Source organism: Cyanistes caeruleus, chromosome 13 (assembly GCF_971803275.1).
Source record: "Cyanistes caeruleus chromosome 13, bCyaCae1.hap1.1, whole genome shotgun sequence".
In the NCBI taxonomy this organism is placed as follows: domain Eukaryota; kingdom Metazoa; phylum Chordata; class Aves; order Passeriformes; family Paridae; genus Cyanistes; species Cyanistes caeruleus.
Genome location: NC_141713.1, coordinates 9,561,463 through 9,579,298, shown reverse-complemented (window position 1 = coordinate 9,579,298; position 17,836 = coordinate 9,561,463). Strand labels below are relative to the sequence as shown.

Genomic DNA, 17,836 nt, shown 5'->3' with positions numbered 1-17,836 from the left:
TGCAGGAGGGCTCAGGGTCTCTGAAAGCCCCTGGTTGCCCTAAACCTAACAACTGTGTGTAAATAATTGTTCCCATTACCCTCCCAGCCTCAGTCACCCTCTATGGCACAAAACAAGCCATTAACCCCCATACTATTTTGGTAAGATGGAACTTTTGCCTGTGTCGTCTGGGTTGCTAAACCATGGATAGAAAAAAGATTCATGGAGTCACAGTGGTCTCTGTGCAGCACTGGGACCCAGCTTTGGTATTTTTACTGGGTTTGCTTTCAGTCTCTACCCGTATTTCCAGGAGCTGCCATTAGGGTGTAAAATGCCTTCTTTGCAAAGTCCCCCAGTCTAGATTAAACTCTTAGGAATTTTAATCCTCCTGTCTAAAGAGACTTGGGAACAAGTTTTTCCAAGTCAAGTCATACCCCTCCCCACCTGCCCATTTTTCTGCTTCCAAAACCTCAGAATGAGAATTTTCATTTAGTTTTGACTCTAAATACTATGTTAGTGAAATTTACCTAGATAGTCCCTAAAATAATAACAATCTTATTTATTAAAATTAACATTTTTCTCAAACCCAGCCCCCCAAACTCAAGCAGCAGCTTTCAGGAATGAAACTATATTGAAACATACAAAGCACTCCATTATGTACTGTAGACCTATGAACTTAAATCCTAATTACTAAACCATGTTAGAAAAATATAACTCAAATGAAATAATGAAAACATGAAATACAAAAAGATGTATTTTTAGAAACTTAAGTGGCATTAATGTCAGAGACAAGATGAATACATCAATATGGTAGTGGCCAGATTTGCTAGGGTGACAGCCCATCATAAGGAATATATTTTACATCAAAACCACTTAATACAAGTATTTAAGCATGTGAATAGTCTTTTTATTCACATGGATTAATCATGAGCTTGAAGTTGCCTATATGTTTATATTTGTGTAGGATGAAGAGTTACTTTTTAATATCCATTGTTTCTATCCAGTATGTTAAGCTGAATAGATGTATGAAGCATGTGTCAGTATTTTGTGTTACTCTCAAAGAACCTCTCAGAATATGGTGTTGCCATGAACACAAGTTACCTACAAAGCCCAGTAACTCAAGCTGCAGTTATGTCACAAAGTTTACTCCAGAACCTGCTTTCCTCCTTTTCTCTACCTTTCTCCACCTTTCCATCTCTATACCTTCTGGCCATCACTGCTGCTCATTTCTATCCCAGTCTTGGAGAGGTAACCAGAAGATTAATTTTAAGGATCCAGGCTGTCAAGGAACAAATTATATGTGTGGAACTGTACTATTTCCCACATACATTAATATTAAATATTTAAAACCTATGAATCAGGGATGGCATCCATACTAAGCATGTTTTAAATCAGGTTGCTATTTTGTTTTAAAAAGCAGCTATAAAAAAACAGCGTATTATTTTAACTCATCTTCTGCAAATAAACGGAAAAGGCAATTACAAACAAAGAGGACTTGGTTAGTGATACACACATCTGGAACTAGGAAGGACATTAGGGAACACTGCACATAGAGATTTGTACTGGGATCCAGACAGAGTGTTTATATAGACAAAAAGCCTTTCTGTCAGTATTGAAAATTTTAATTCTGTCACTTGCCTTTACTTTCTAATGCAATGGTGATGACATATGATGTGTCCAAACCACGCTGCACAACCACAGTGCTTTAGTTCACACTGCTTTCACCTGTCAAGATCCCCAGTTCAGCCTCACATGCAGCATTCAGGATGGCATCATTTTCAATAAATCTGCCTTGGTTCCAACCCTAACACCCCTGCCATTATAGCAGGTCACTGCCTAGCTGACATTTGACAAGCAAACTAACACCATCATCTAGCAGCAAATGTTTCAGAAAAAGTATAAGCTTCTCATTAAAAAATTGTTCCCCTTGCTCCCACATCTGCTAAAGAAGCTGGCATTTCTTCAGAACATATTGCCACTAAAATCTTTATTATTATGGCCTTCTAGAACGTTAACAGCTAGAGGCTTGATCCAGCAAGCACAGCTGGGCATACAGTTTGGCAGCATAAACAAAGCCATTGTCTTTGTATGATCAGATCCCATCCAGCACAATAACATGGCAATTATATACACAGGTGAATCCATTCATTTGTAAGGCAGGAGATGGCATAAAGCATCTTCTAAAAGATAAGGAGCAAACATTCACAGCATTTTAATGCTGAAGAGCCCCATCTGACAAATGTGTCTTCTCTAATCTGTTTTCATCTTTTAACAAGGAGTTCTTGTCATTTTACCAGAAGTACCAATTCAAAAAATCTGTTCACAAAACTGACCCACTACCTTACAAACATTAAAAAGCTCCAAAAGCAGAATCTCACAAATAAATGCAAAGAAAACAAAATATTATCAGACAGAACAAACTTACTACTTTGCAGACATTAAAATTCTAACCATGAGGCCTAATAGCTTTGTGCTACCTTCTTCTACAAGCTGTGATAGAAATACTGACTGTGACAAAGGTAAATAAAATTTGCACAAGAGGAAGATTTTCAAAAAGAACTTCTGATAAAAAGCAGCGAAAGGGGTACCTGAAAATGTGCACATATGCAAGTCACCTGATCCAGACACCATACGAAAAGAATTATCTTTTGAGTTTGCTGCACCACTAATATCTTTCAAAAGTCTTGGTATCTGGAGAGGCATTGCAGTAAGGAATGTCAGATTTTATTTTTTCTTTTTTAATATGAATGTCTGCCTTCTCCCGTAGGCTGTGGTCCTACTTTATGTTTCTACAGGCATGGCAGCACATATGTAAGCAGTTTTATTGAAATCAAGGAATCTTTATGCAGTCAAACTCATTCTGTGCCTTTGGGACATGGTCTTTAGAGAGCAAAGTACTGGGATAAGGTATCATCTTCTTCCTGCTGTTCCTTAACACCCAGGACAGCCTTGCAGTGGGTCTGTGCAGGGCAACTAGCACATGAAATTCCCCAGCCCTTTCCTACTGGGGGATAATGAAATACAGCAGTAATAGTAGGCTGCTAAGAACACAGGAACTTCAGTTCTGCAAACACTTCCACATGTGATTAATCCTGAATGAACGCTACTTAATTGGATTCCAGATAATAGAGTCTGAAGAAATCCTTAAAGAAATACAAATTTACACTGGCTCAGATGGAAACTATGACATCTGGGCTGAAAACCAATAAGCAACTAATTACTTTAAGAAAAAGATGACAAAAACATGCCACTACATTAGGACACAGTGCCTAGCATGAGATGCCTTGCTTAGGTGTATTTCTTGCCAGGATCTGCCTCCCTCAGCACCTTTTTCCATGTTCTGGAAGTGGCATTTGGGAAAGCAAGGTGGAAACCTTTGCAGATATTCAAAAATAGTCTCAGGATCATAGGTGTGCATGCAGAAATGTGCAGTTAATTCCCTACACCCAGTGATTGTAAACCCAGTGACAACTGACTCACAGTCCTGGGTCTGGGAGAAATACGAGCTGCACGTAAACTGGAATTCAGTCTGCAAAGGGAAAAACACAACACAGCTGGGGAAAAGGCTTGGCAATGTCAGAGAGAGAAAGCTGGAAGCAGCAATACTACAGGAAGCCAATAGTGGACCACAAGTTACATTTGAATAACCAGTGTGCTGCAGAGGTCATGGCACTCTGCAGCGATCCCATATACAAACACACGTCCTGCCAGCGTGGGCAGAGAGCCCCAAGGGTTCCACTGCACCTGGGAGAATGATCCAGCCCTTGTGCAGGACAGGGATGGACAGACTGGGAACATGTTAAATGGAGCTAAGGAAAAATACACAGATAATTAGGGCAATGCACACACCAAAAACTATCAGCGAGGCTGGTGGGGTAGATTCAGTGTTCAGCAACCAATTCAATCCCAAGAGAGGAAGGAGGCCATACATGGACAGCTTTGCTTTTCCTATGGGGTGGCAAACACAGCCCTCCATGTGTGCTGGCTTTAGAGCCTCCCCTCAGCCATCGTGCCTGGTTGGTCTCTGCACAAGCAGAGGTAGGAAAGAGAAAAGCAAAACTCAAGAGAAGGAAGGATACAAATCTCCTTTCAAGGTACAGTGCTGCACTTCCTGGCATCACCTTATCTGCTGTGTCAGGACAGACAACCCATGGCACATCTGAGTCCAAACTCTGCTCCATGGGCACCTCCCTCCCTTGGTCCCACACCACAGAAGATACCCACAGTGCATAGAAAAGGTGAACTGTAAGTGCCCTACATCCAAACATCTCCCAGAGGATTAAGTGGAAGAGGAGCTGCAGGACCTGCCTCCTAGTTACCAAAAACCAGCTTAGAGACTAGGGAAACAGTCAGGAATGGAGACTTGGATTATTGTTTTCTACATGTGGAAGAGATCCAGTTGAGGAAGATACACTGTCCTCCAAGAATTAAAAGAAAGTGTTGACCATAACCCTTTATGGAGGTTTGAATGCTGTAAAATATAAGTTCTGTGAAGCTGAAGAAAAACTAGCAAAAAAGAGCTGCTTGGTTCCAATGACTTTATATGTAAAACACATCAGCATATCAAGCATCAGCAACTCCAGAATTGTTCTTTGCAACTATAGCTTTTGTTCCTCTCTTTGAACTGCTTCTCCTACCTGGACTGCATCTCTAGACTGCTGCTACAGATCTCTGTAAGGTCACTCCCTGTGTTATTATTAAGTTTCAATATGTACTTATATTTAGTACATTCAGTAATCCAGTCTGATATGGGATTGATTCCCAGAAATAGTTTGCATTATTGTGCAATTGTACCTTGAGCTCTCCCAGACTTAAAGTTTCTTCTACTCATTGCCTTCAGTGTAGTTTTACTCTTTGTATTTTAAGTGGCTTCATAGGCAGGTGCCTTGCAAGCCCAAGAAGGTCAAAGTTCCTGACTTTAAAGGCTGACACACTGTTTCCTAGTTGATATCAGTGACACCACCATGACATCTGTAAGGTCCCTACAGCCTGGAATTTTTTCCTTCCTTCCTGGCTCTCCTTACTCTGCTGCATGTAGGATGTTTTGTTAACTGATGGTCTTAAGGAAATTCTTTGGTGTATGATAATTCTTCGCCCTGTTTTTCCTCTTTTGTTATATGATGTCTTATATTCAAGCAGCCAAACCAGAGCTGGCAAACAGCCTCTCTCTAGGTTCTTTACACATTGCTGCAAGGCAAAATAAACAGTTGTTTCCAGTTTGCATTGTCAGAGCTACAGATGTATGCTAATTAACCTTTCAATCTGCTGCTGGAAAGCTGAAAGAGATTTAAATGTACTTTTCTAAGGCAGAGACCAAAGTCTATGGACACCTGTCCTTTCTAATGTTGGGCTCTGTGTGGCCCAGAGCAGAGTACATCATGTCCTCCCTTTATGTTGACTCTAAAGGCATTTTCAGATTTCAGCAGAGCTTTACAAAAGGCCAGGAGGCAGAGATAAAATCCTTCAGAAATTCAAGGACATTACTTGTCTTTTTGGAGGAACACTGATGCCAAGGATAATATTTGGGTTGACCTGAGACCACTTGAAGGATGGGGAAACTTCAGACTGGGGCAATAGGAGCTACTTCATAACATGGGGAGCTCATTGTTTTGTTAAGATACTGCAGTATTTACCCAAATTTCTTACCTTCCTTTTGTTTTCTAGAACCAAAAAAACCCAAACCACCAACAAACAAAACCAATCCCCAAAGTCAGGTCTCATATACCCTTCAGGCAAAAGTATTATCAAGCCTGTCATGTCAAACAGTCTGAGTAGAAGAAAGGAAAATGAAATGAATCTGCAGTTTATATCCAATTTCAGTATCAGGTTTAGAACTGGCTGCTACACAAATGAATGAAAAAATCTCAGATGTGCAAAGCCAGTACTGCAGAGACCTTCCCAAGAGGAGGAAGCAAGGATCTGTTTCCTTCTTTAAGTTTTAAAAGCTTTACCTCATGATACTGTCTTGTTTGCCAAATATTTCTTGGAATCTTTCAAATAAAGGCTCATTCTCATTGCTCCATTGTGCTTCAGCCAAATTACTGGCTGCTGATGCTGCCTCTGTTGGAGTCCAGAGTCAGCTGATGCCCTGCCCATGTGCTACACCTGTGTTTTAAACATCTAATCTTTTCCAGGGGACCATGTGTACCTGTGCACAGGACAGGCATGTCTCAAACACACGGACACATCCATGGGATGTCCAAGTAGGGATCAGAGATGGATGGCACAGGGGCAGCCTTGAAAAGTACCAAGAGACCTAAAGAAACAGCACATTACTGATGGTCAGCTAACTCCTAACACCTTTAGAAAGCCATCTCCACAACCTCTTCCTGCCTGCTCCACAATGACTACTTCCCAGTGTTTGTTGCTATATTTATCACTCAAATTACAGTATTACTGAGAGGTCTCAGGCAGCCTCGTTCTCCCTCGTGCCTCTCAAGTACACAGTGGAAAGGTTTTTGCTGCCCAAGCACCATCATTTGGAACAGTTAAAATGTCCAACCTCTCCCCATTGTTATCACTTCTCCAGCATTATCAGGAAGTTCTTTCACCTATCCTCAAATGACAATTGTATATGTACTTACTGTCAGCAATCTCTTGCTTACAAGATTTTTATTACCCTGACTGCAGGAAGACTTGTTAATGTGTTAATATGACAGGAAAATCAGGAAATTAAGAGTTAAGCCTGAAAACTCTGTCTTCATTTTGTTGTCTATAAAAAGTTGGTTCCGGTTGGGGGTCCTAAAAGCTTCTTCACCCAATAAAAAAAGAGATCTGTCAATTAATGAGGGGAAAAAATATTTCTCCTATCTTTTTGTAATAGCAACATACAGATTGACTTGACAGGCTACAGATTTCACTGAAAGGGGCACTATTCCTTCATTCAAAATACATATCCAACAATTTCCATGAGATCAGTTGATGAAAATTATTCAGTGGCTTCAAAGTAACAAGGAAAATTATCTATCAAGTCTGCAGAGTATGAGTATGAAAAACTTTAGTTGCTGATTGCCTCAAAACTTCTGAGACAACTGTCTTTATTCTGTGCTAGCTTCATTTGGACTTAAAATTGTGACACTGCAGGAGAAAATGTATTCATCTATTGTCATATGCACAAAAAGATCAGACTTGCACATTTGGGGCTAATTATTTAAACTAATTAAAAAGGAAAAAAAACAAAACAGTAGAGACATTTAAAGAACTGAATTTTAAAGATGTTTCCCCATATACCCCTGCTGTGCTAACAACAAACATGGAACATCTTGGCCCCAAAATGATTCGTTTGCCAAACAAGAGCAAAGGTTTTACTATAAGCTATGGTTCAACCTCATGCATAAAAAGGATGATATTTTATGCTACAATCCTCAGATGAAATCTTTTTAATTCACACTTAAAACTGATTGCAGGAGGACAGAAAAAGACTTGCAGCTACTTAAGTTCCCTACTTTCCAAACAGTAGGAAAATTAATACTTCACTTCTTGTCATTTTTGTTTTATGAAATGAAGGAATCAGTACTCAATGAACTGATAAAGTCAGTGAAAATGCATTCATCCCTACTCTAGGATATGACCAGGTATCTGCAAATAAGTTTAAATGCTGTGTAAGCAACATGTGTCAATGTGGTGCAGAAGAATTAAAAATGACAAACAATTCCCTAAAGGACTAATTGCCTTAAATGTGCTCTTCTCCCATGCACCAGAGCAGAGCTCATGGAAGTGTTGCCTGAAGAAGCCACGACCTCACCATCAGTTCCTAGGATAAACCACACCTTTGCAGTGATCAGCAACTCATGTCTCATCTCAGAAAGGAACAAACAGAGACCTGCCAGGAAAAAATGCCTGCAAATCTCCAAGGACTGATGTTGAGTGAGGTACATAATTAAAGAGGGAGAGAGACTGAAGAAGCTCTGAGTTGGTAAAGGAGAAGTCACAGGGGACTCATATTTAGTAAGATGGCAAAAGTGAGGTCATAAACCAGAGCAACCAGAAGGGGGAAAGGAGGAAAGCACATGGTGAAGGACTGGACAGGTCCCAAATGGCCAAGGAGAAAAGCTCAAAAGACTGCAGACCAAATTTTGGCAGAAAAACACAGAGAAAGATCTGTTGTCTATTTCAATGGACCCTTTGAAGTTTTCTGGATCTAATCTGATTTTTGTCTGTCATTCTTTGCCAAAAAAGATAAACTCTGCCAGGGAAAAACCCACCTTCCCTTATTCTTTTATTAATACAAAAACAAATGGTCTGTTTTAAATATCAAACACTTAAAAACGCAGAACCTTTCTTCTATGATGTGTTGGAGAGTTTGATATTTGCAAGCTGTCATACTGGCCATTATAACAGACCAAAGTTGGTTCTGTACCTTGTATTTTATCAAATGATGTCAGAACATAAGCCTTGGTCCTGCACCTACGCCTGAACCAAAATCAACCTGCTGGCTCCATCCACACTTCACTGAACAGCATGGCAGATGTTTATTTACTAAAATGCCTGCATAGGGGTGACCAAAATATATTTTTGAATTTTTTTTACTGATACTGAAAGTCTTCTGTTTCTCTTTAGTAGTAATTTCTTTCAATAGTGTCTAACATTATATTACATTACGATACCATAGTGTTATGAGCCATTCTAGGCTCTTGTCTAACAGTCTTTAGGCATAAGCTTACCTTTAAACCATTCTCTTGAATTATTTTAGTTTATACTTTCATGTGCCTTACTTTCCTGCTTTGTTGGAAGGGGGGCACAGTCAACAATATTGAAAATACTGAGCTAAAAACCACCATGTAATCACTACATTACGATGGCTCAGCCTGCCACTGCAATTGGTTCCCATTAAAATGACAGCATTTACTATGTATTACTCCAAGCAATATACTGAAAATTCCACATCCATTTGCAACTAATACATTGAAGTGCTCCAAATCTCATTCTGCCATTGCTATTGCCAGATGTTTTTTAACAGTGGCATTCATAGGAGTATTGTTAGCTAAGCAGCAAATTTGGAGTTAAAGCACGTGTTCATTCAGAGTTACAATAAAGGAAGTGGACAAGACAAACAGGAGCCCAGGAAATAGGAACTTCACCCAGACAGGATAGGAAATACACCTTCATAATGGTGTGACACCAACACTTTAAATGCTGTGCTCCCCTCCCAGCACAACGTGTTCTAAACAGCTTTAAACATCCATGTGTTTTACATCAAAATACATTGTCTTACCTGCTTGGGTCTCTTGTACTATCCCAAATAAACTTTGCCATCCCTACACAACCTCCTGCTGCCTATCCAAATACAGTTCTTGTCTCCCCAGCTGCACAATCCTAGACTTCTGTTCAATAATGGCATCAGCCATTTATTTGGGCATGTTCTTATTTTATTGAGGTCATTCCAGACTTTTTCTCTGCTCTCTACAGTTGCATTAACAGCTTCCTTCCTATTTTTAAATCAGCAGCTAATTTCAGCAACTAAGTGCCTATTGTTTCTTCAGGGTCACTCATAAAACAAACACCATTATTGATCTTTCTGAATCTACTACTAGTTTTTCCCTTTTATCTCATCTGAGTGACTATTCAAGGGGCAATTTCTCAATAAATCAGGACATTTATCCTAGATAAACTAGGGCATCTGAAGAAAGAGATTTTTCTGTCTATGTGTTCTAATACAGCTCCTATCACAGCAGTATCAAAGAAACTCATAAACATTAGGGATTTTGTCTCCACAACACCTTTTTAAAGGGACAAGAGTTGTTAACTGTCTTTTACAAACAAGCAAGAAAGACACAGGGGGATTTAATGCTTCAAAGGCAAAGATCACTCATCAAATGTACAACTAATTAAATTCTTATTTTCTATATTTTAACCACAATGGCATCTTCCCTGTTTCTTTGCATGCTCTCTGGAAACACATTTGTTTATTTGTTGGATTGATGACCTGGCCAGTTTGTATTTATTCTGCCTTTTTGATGAGCATCTGAAGACAACAGACATCACAGACAAATATAAAAACCATGATAAACCAAACTGTATTTCCTTTACCATTATTATTAAACTTAATTTTATATAAATAATAATTAGAATTATTAAAATCTAATTCTAAACCTATTTGTTGTCCTCCAGTCAAGCTAAAGTAAATTTTGGCTTTGCACAAGAGAATGTGATATCAAAATGCAAAGCAGCCCTTCCAGATAATAAGACCTAAGTGACCTCTTTCAGCCATCACGTATCTGGCCATTATTGTTTTGGCTAAGTGTGGCAAATTCTGTCCTTCTCAAATGAATTCAAGACCAATCCACAAAGAAACATAAATGCAGTTTGACTGCCAGAGCACTCCATCAGTTATAAGACACAATTTTCCAATGGTGCCCTGGCATTTCATCACTATTTTGCCACTTTCTGCATGTTTTTTCTCTCTTTACTCACAGGGATGGAAGTCAGGTTTGCCAGGCTTGTTCTTACTGATCAGTGGATCAACATAGCTCTAAAAAGAGGGGGTGGGAAGCTAATGTAGGGAATGAGAGGGCTGTCTGAGCTGGGTCTGTCTGCAGTGCTGTGGCACGTGGAGCTGGCTGAGCCCACAAGCACCGTCCCTGTGAGACAGGAGTCACTGAGCTGGAGCCTCTGGGATCTGAGGTACCTCCTCTGCATGACACTAGCCATGTGCACAGAAATATAGGGCTGATTCTGAGCCAGGTCACTTATGTCTGTGTGTTTCATTAAAGGGCAGGCAGATCACTTCTGTCCTGCTCTAACACTTTGCAGGTTTATTAAACACAGTTTAAGAAGTTTGTCCCTCGACAGGAAATTCATGCCAAAGGTCTCATCGATGCCAAACACCACTTGGTATGGGCAATAACACTGCCATTTAAATGTATTGTTACTCATATTACTAAAGCTACTATATTAGCATGAAATAGATAAGTTTTTATGAGAATTCAAAGATCAAACACGCTAATTGCATAATGAATAGAGAAGTAGCTAGCAACCACTCAAGGATCTGGAAGCAAGTGAATCCCCTAGATAAAAGGCATTCAGTTAATCAGAAGTATCTGAGTTGCATTTTCAACTCAAATATTTCTTTTCTCCTTATTTGTTTGCCATAATGTTTTTTGAGAAGCAAAATAAGGACTAATGCTTTCACTAGGTTTTTCCTTCATTGAAGAAAGTGAATCAGGCAAAACTTGGCAACCAAGATGAGTCCTAGCAAAGGTGGCATGAACTGTAATTTTAACAAGGTTCAGGCAGACATCAGCCTGATCTACCATGAAGTTGTATGTAACGGCATCACAAGGTACAGGAGCACATTCTGTGCACACTCAGCTGAACTAACACCCAGTACCAATGCTCCCCTCTCCTGACAGCTCTCTTCCTACCTGATGGTAGACTGGGTTCTCTACAGGTTCAGCCTCTACTTGCTAAGTCATGTTAAAACTAGAGACTGCTTTGTCTTCACTTGAACTTTACATCCTGTTAGAATGCACAAAGGAAGCGAGTTATGTGAAGAGCACACCTATTTTGTCCTAGTCAAGATGTACTTTGTTGGATATTATTGACATTCAGGTACCTATTTAGTAACCCAGTCAAAAACTATGACCAGTTGCATGGCATATAATGATTTTTTGAAAGGAAAGAAAATGCCATTAAAACAAAAGGCCCTGTTCTGCTTCTGAGTAAACAAATGGGACTTTTACAAAGGCTCAAAAAGGAAAGGGATTAACATGCTTCAACGTGGTAATGGTCTCAACTGTTCACATTAAAATTTTCACAGTAAATTAAACCATGACAGAGGTAGGAAAGAAGTCAATTTTCAGCGGCTCATGCTGTTCTGCTGACATAAATTGCCATTTTTTAGGTAGTATATCCACCAACCTGTATAATGATAGAATTACAAAACCACAACCCGTTGTTGATTATGTTCGGCCTTTTGCATGCTAATTTTAGCCTGCTCTGCCAAAATAATTGCATGCACCACCTCATTACCAGGCTTCTGGATGTTTAGAACCCTGTCACTATTCTTTTTTCACCAACCTTTGCTTAAGCCTGTTGTGTTGGCCTTCCCTCCTTGTATGGTGTCTGCTGTTCAACAGCACTTCTGCTTCCCAGTTCTACTCAGGACACCTTTCCAGCACTTACACCCATCCTTTTCCAGGGCTGTCTTGCCAAGGGTAATGCTAAATGTCAGTCCATCACTACCCTGCTCATCCATGTTCCCCTGCAGGTTGCATACAACTCTTCACTATCTTCATGCTCTTTATAGTCTATAAAGAACAGCAACTTTCCTTGACTAGCGAATGATGGCATGAAGCACTACCCAATCATCCCAGCAAGGCCAGGGAAGACAAGTAAATACAGACTCACTGTTTGGTGCCTGCCAAGAGTTCCCACAACACGTGTTCCTTAGAGAGTTTACACAACAGTGACCAAAGAGGAGGGAAGGGACAGGCCATGCAAGTGTTCCAGCACCAGACCCCCCAGGGAAAGCTCTGCCCCGCGTTATTGTAGCAACACCAGAAATGGATGTTCAAGTACAATCAGCGCTTATCTGACCGTCAAATGACCACGGTGCCTTTGCACCTCAGTTGTATCACGGCAGCGTACAACAAAAAATGACAAAGGCCTATGAAAGAAAGTCAGCCAGGAAAGGGCAAGGTGAGGCGGGAGGTGCGGGAGACTCAAAAAGCCTGGGTGCAGCGGGGTGGCACCAGGGCCGGGGAGCTGCCCTGGGCCAGACCCCGATTCACCTCACCCAACCTCCCCGAGCCGAGCTGAGCCCGCCGCCCTGGGGACACCCACAGCCTGGCACCGGGCCTCGCCCCCTGCGGACCTGTCCCTGCCCCGGGCCGTGCCCTTTCCCCGCAGGTCCCCGGGCCCGGCCCGCAGCGCTGTCCCGGCCGGTCCCTGGGCCGCGGTGGCCCGGGGGCGGCGGCCGCCCTGCCCTGCCTTACCCTGCCCCGGGCCGCGGCGGGGGCCCCTCTGTCTCCCGGGGGAGCCGGGGGCCGGGGCGAGGGAGGGCGCATAATAAATAGCATCGTTTTCATGCAGGCAGGGCTGCCGGCTCCCCAAGCCTCCTCCCCGCGATAACAACCCAGGTACAGCCCGCGCTCGCCCCCCTCCCTCCCCCTTCCTCCTCCTCCTCCTCCACCTCCTCCTCCTCCCGGGGGGCCGGGGAGAAATCTACAGATCAAAGAAAAGATGCACAATAATAGCGGGGTGGGCGCGCACCGCGGCCCCCCGTCCGGCGGGGCCGGAGCCGGGGCCTCCGGCGGCTCCTGGCCGCGGCCCGGCCGCTGCCCGCCCGGCCGCGGGGCGAGGGGGGCGGCGGCGGGGCCGGGCGCCCCCGCCGCGGTACTCACCCGGGCCGGCCAGTGCGGGTACCCCTTCATTTTGGCGAACACCAGGTCTCCAGCCTTGTATTCTCGGGGCCGCGGACGAGCCATCGGGAGCCGCCGCGGGAGCCGCCGTGTGTCCCCTCGCCCCGCGCACGCCGCCCCGGGGGCAGCCGGGCGAGCCCCCGCGGGGTGCGATGCGCCCGGGCACGGGGCGCAGCCGGGAGCGGGGCTGGGCCGCGGGCGATCCCCGATCTCTCCGGCGGCGGCGGCGGCGGCTGGAGGAGATGGGGTGTGTGTGTGTGTGTGAGTGTGAGTGTGTGTGCGTGTGTCTGTGTGTGTGAGTGTGTACGCGGGGGAGGGGGAGGCCTTGGACACAACCCCAGCAGCCCCCGGTACCAGGGAGCGGGCTGGCCGGGCGGGGGCGGCCGGGGAGCCCTCGCCCCGCGGCGGCGGCGGGCGCGGCGCTGCCCGCGGCCCCCCCGTGCGCGCTGGGCTACGCCGCCCGCGCCGCCCGCTCCATCCCCGCCGCAGCCGCCGCGGCCCCGGGAATATGGAGCCGTCTCCGACGAATTGCTCCTCGGGCAGCGACCGAAAACAGGATCTTCTTATCCCCCCCACCCCGCCCGCGCCTCCCCCCGCGCTTTCCCTTCCTGTTATTTTCTAGGTACACAGATCGGTTTCTATGAAAATAGGAGAGCAGAGAGCGCTCCAGTCCCGCCCGGCCCTCCCTTCCCCGCTGAAGCATGACATGGTTCTTTATGCGCGCCCGACATGGAGGCAGGGCGGCGAGGAGAAGCCGGCCGGTGTTGGCAGCAGGGCGCCCGCTTCCCCTGGCCAAAGGCGCCCGGCCCTTGGGCCCCTGGCCCCGCTGTCACTGAGGCCCAGACACAGCACGGACCGGCTTCTCCAGGTGCCTTCTCACCCCTCCTGAGCCCTCCCCATGCCAAGCAGCCTGAGCAGCCTCTAGGCAACGGCCTGGCTCCTAAGCACAAGGTTGTCCCCGTTTCTATAACCAGCCTCTTCCCCACCAGACCCTCCATCTGCCTTCTCAGCTTAAAACTAAAACCCACATCCACCAAGCCATGGATCTTGGAGCTTCACAATGGTGACTTCCCCTCACAGGGTGCTTGGGATCTCTTGCTTGCCAGGTGATTCCAGTTTTTCTCTGTGGAAGTCCTGGTAACTCACAAATCTCAGATACTTCTGCTTTTATCATAATGTTATCAGTTCAGCTGTAATGTTCAAACATCAGTTATTATTGACATTTATTATACACAAGTACTACTTACCTAGTAAAACTAGATAGGCACCTGCAAGGTGGGCCACAAGCAGCAAAGTTTAGGAAAGGTTTTTCTGCAGGTCTGGCTGAAACTCTAGCAATAGGTTCCCCAACCACTTCTGCATTTAAGATGGCAACTGTCCTCTTTGGGTTTAGGGAGACTGCCTGGTACTTCCCTGACTCCCAAGGAAAGCACCTGGCCACAGGCAGTTCCTGCTGATGAAGGAGGGAATAGATGGCTGAAGAGTGCAGGGTCACATTTTGGGGAGGGAATAGATGGACCACAGAGAGCACTTCCTGTCTGCAATGGCTGGTAATGGCAGAAAAATAAATAAATGCTTCTCCTGGCACCTGTTCCTGGGCTGGCTCAGGACCAAGAAGACTTGCTTTTTATGGTACCCCCAGATGTGGCTCTGGAGCCCAAATGCTGCTGTTGCTAGTATGTAAGTTGGGAAAGTTCTCACTCTGGGTCATAAAAAAGGATAAGCACTTCACTGCTGGTGGAAGCACTGCTGCAAAATCATTAGCTCAGGTATCAGTACAGACTAATAATGGAAAAAGAATTCCAAAGGCTGGATAAACATTTAGATAATTAGCCATCACTGTGCTCAGTGCTGTTACCTGTTCTGAAGTACTTATCAGCAACAGGGTGGCCAATGCAGCCACCTGCAGTATATACATCTGGCCAAACAACTCACTTACACTTTCACATCAAATAGGATTTTGTATCCTCTTAAATTGATACCTAATTCCCTTCATAGAAATGTAATATAAAACCTCTGAGTAGAGGAGCTGGGGACTCTGATCTGACTCTCTCCAGAATAATCCTATGTGCTGTCTTACACACACAGGATTACCTTCCCAAACCAGCCTTCCCTCCAGAATACTTACTAGAGAGGTGGAGATGCATTTTTTTTTTTTTTTTTTAATGCATTGTTTGATTTTCATCTCAGGTATGATCAGCTCTTTCTAGCAATTTATTTAGTGACCTTAAATCAGAAAGGAGCAGGATGTGTGCCAGTTTCTTGCAAAAGAAAACTGTATACTCTATGTACACACCCGAACAACAATGTATTGCTAAGGTCAAAATAGCAACATTCGAAGTGACTAGATACAGAACTGAAACATCTCATTGCAATGTGCACATTTTTGTTTCCTTTTGTCCCAACATTGGTGTCTGCAGAGAATGCTGTGAATGAATAATATTTCTGGTCTGCAGTGAAGACAATCATACACTAGAGCTCCAAAGAAAACCCATCCCATGGACATGCAAAGATGCAGCTCTCTTTTCCTCATGAGTAGACTCCAAAGGATAAATGAGTTGCTAAGGTAAGAACTCTGTTCAGGTTTGGCCAGCTGAAAACTCTTAAAACACTCAGCAGGTAGTTCCTCCATCAAGCTATGGTTAAGATGCTAGAAAAAGGTGGAGAAGAAGAAACAAATTTCCTTGCTGACAAATGAAAAACCTAATCAAATGTTCCACACATTAAGAGGAAAGTAAAGAACATTGGCACAAAACGCAAAGGAGTTCGGTAGTGTGCATAACCCCCTCAGCCACCCCTCACAGCATACAAGGCCTGAGAGCTCCTGCTAGGTCACCTCTATGCTGTTCTTTTCTCTTCTCTTATAAAGGAGAGCTCATCTACTCCTTCCATACAGAAGTGGAAAAAAGGAGCAAAGAGAGCTTCTTCCAAACACTTCAAGAGCAGTTTCAGATGATAACAGTGAGTGGAGGGTGCAGAAGCTTGCTGAGATATGCACTGCATGTACATAGACCAGGTCCTAAGTCTAGAGAAGCCAAGAGCTATGTCTGCTTTGGGCATAAAATCAGCAGGTCACAGAGGCAGCAACAGCCATGTCCTTATGGAGCAAGGGAGACCTGCAGCAGGGATGGGTGTCTCCTTCTCCCTCAGTCTCCCCAGAATGATCATAGCAAGCTGTCTCTCACTTCTCCCCCTGCCAGACAGGTGCTCTATTTCCAGAGCAGGGCAGTATACACAAGTATGAGCAGGGGAGATGGTAATGACAGCGGCCCAGCAGGACCACGAGGGAGGTGGCAGGGCCAGCAGTGAAACCCTGAGTCACCCAGGACAGAAGGAGTCGGAGATAACTTCTCTGAAGTCATTACCACACTACTGAAGTTTGCTTTCCCAGTAATTCCCAGGAAACAGTATTCTTAAGCTATTGAGAAGCTTTCAGCTAGTTCTTACCATTTCTCCCCAGTTCATATGAGGAAAAGAATAACTACACATTCCCGGTTGAAAACTTTCATACTGAAAGGATTTCATTGATTTGAAAGTGTAGATCAATCTTTAAGAAAAGAGCAAGTGGACAAAAAAGGCCTAATTTCAAAAGAACCTTCCAAAGTCCTGAATAAATTCTTAAACATACCTAAGTTTTGAATTAAATTCTCCATGATCATGGTTTTGCACACACCTATTTGCATGCAGACAATCTGGAATGTGAATCCTGTTCATGCTGGTATCTTGCACATGCCATTTTTGGGGAAGCTGCCTATATTGTGTCTACTGAAGCAACATGGATTATTACGTTTGCCTCTAACATTCTTTTCCTGGACACCTTACAATTTTTGCTTTTCCTGCTGACATCTCTTCTGAGATCAGACTGCAAATGCTCTGCAGCATGGCCACCTGTACAATCAACTTTACTGTTAGATAATGAAATAAAGCCATTTACTTTTACTTACCTATGGCTGATATAAGTTTCTTTCCTTCTGCATTTCCTTTTCCTATATGTAAAAATGTGTCAGTAATGATTACCATGATTAGTATTTTGCCTATGACCACAGTAAAGTAGTGCTTCTCTGTTAAATATTTTAATAGGAAATTGTTTTGAATCACAACTGAGCCATTCCCTTGTGCAAGACATGTCTGAGAGCACAGTCTGAAATCACAGAGCTACTTCATGTCAGGCAGAAAGAGCCATGATGGTTTATGTCCATCCCAACATGCATAGAAAGGCACTTACCATGCCCATTAGGATATTCTTAATTACTGGAGATAAGCAGCTCACCAGGGGATCTCAAGCTTTCTCTTTAATAAGCTTAGAAGGGAGAAGGGTGTGTATCATAGCTGGAGCAAGTTATCTATACTCAGTTTCATGAATCTTCTTATGTTATACACTCCTAATCATATTAAATTAGACAATCTTTAAGGTGATTGCTTTACATGTTGCAAAGGTGTGAACATGTATCCTAGAGGCAGAAGAGATAGAAGCACTTCAGTTAAAATTAACTTTT

General features: G+C 43.6%; 1 protein-coding gene across 1 annotated transcript in view; it reads right to left on the bottom strand.

Moving 5' to 3' along the window:
- Positions 1-13,747, bottom strand: part of HDGFL3 (HDGF like 3) — a 38,211-nt gene extending 24,464 nt beyond the window's left edge. Inside the window, exon 1 of the mRNA XM_086849851.1 lies at positions 13,323-13,747. Within this exon, the coding sequence (XP_086705977.1) occupies positions 13,323-13,406 (84 nt within the window). The 5' untranslated portion in view covers positions 13,407-13,747. The remainder of the gene's footprint in view (positions 1-13,322) is intronic.
- Between the last annotated feature and the right edge of the window lie 4,089 nt (positions 13,748-17,836).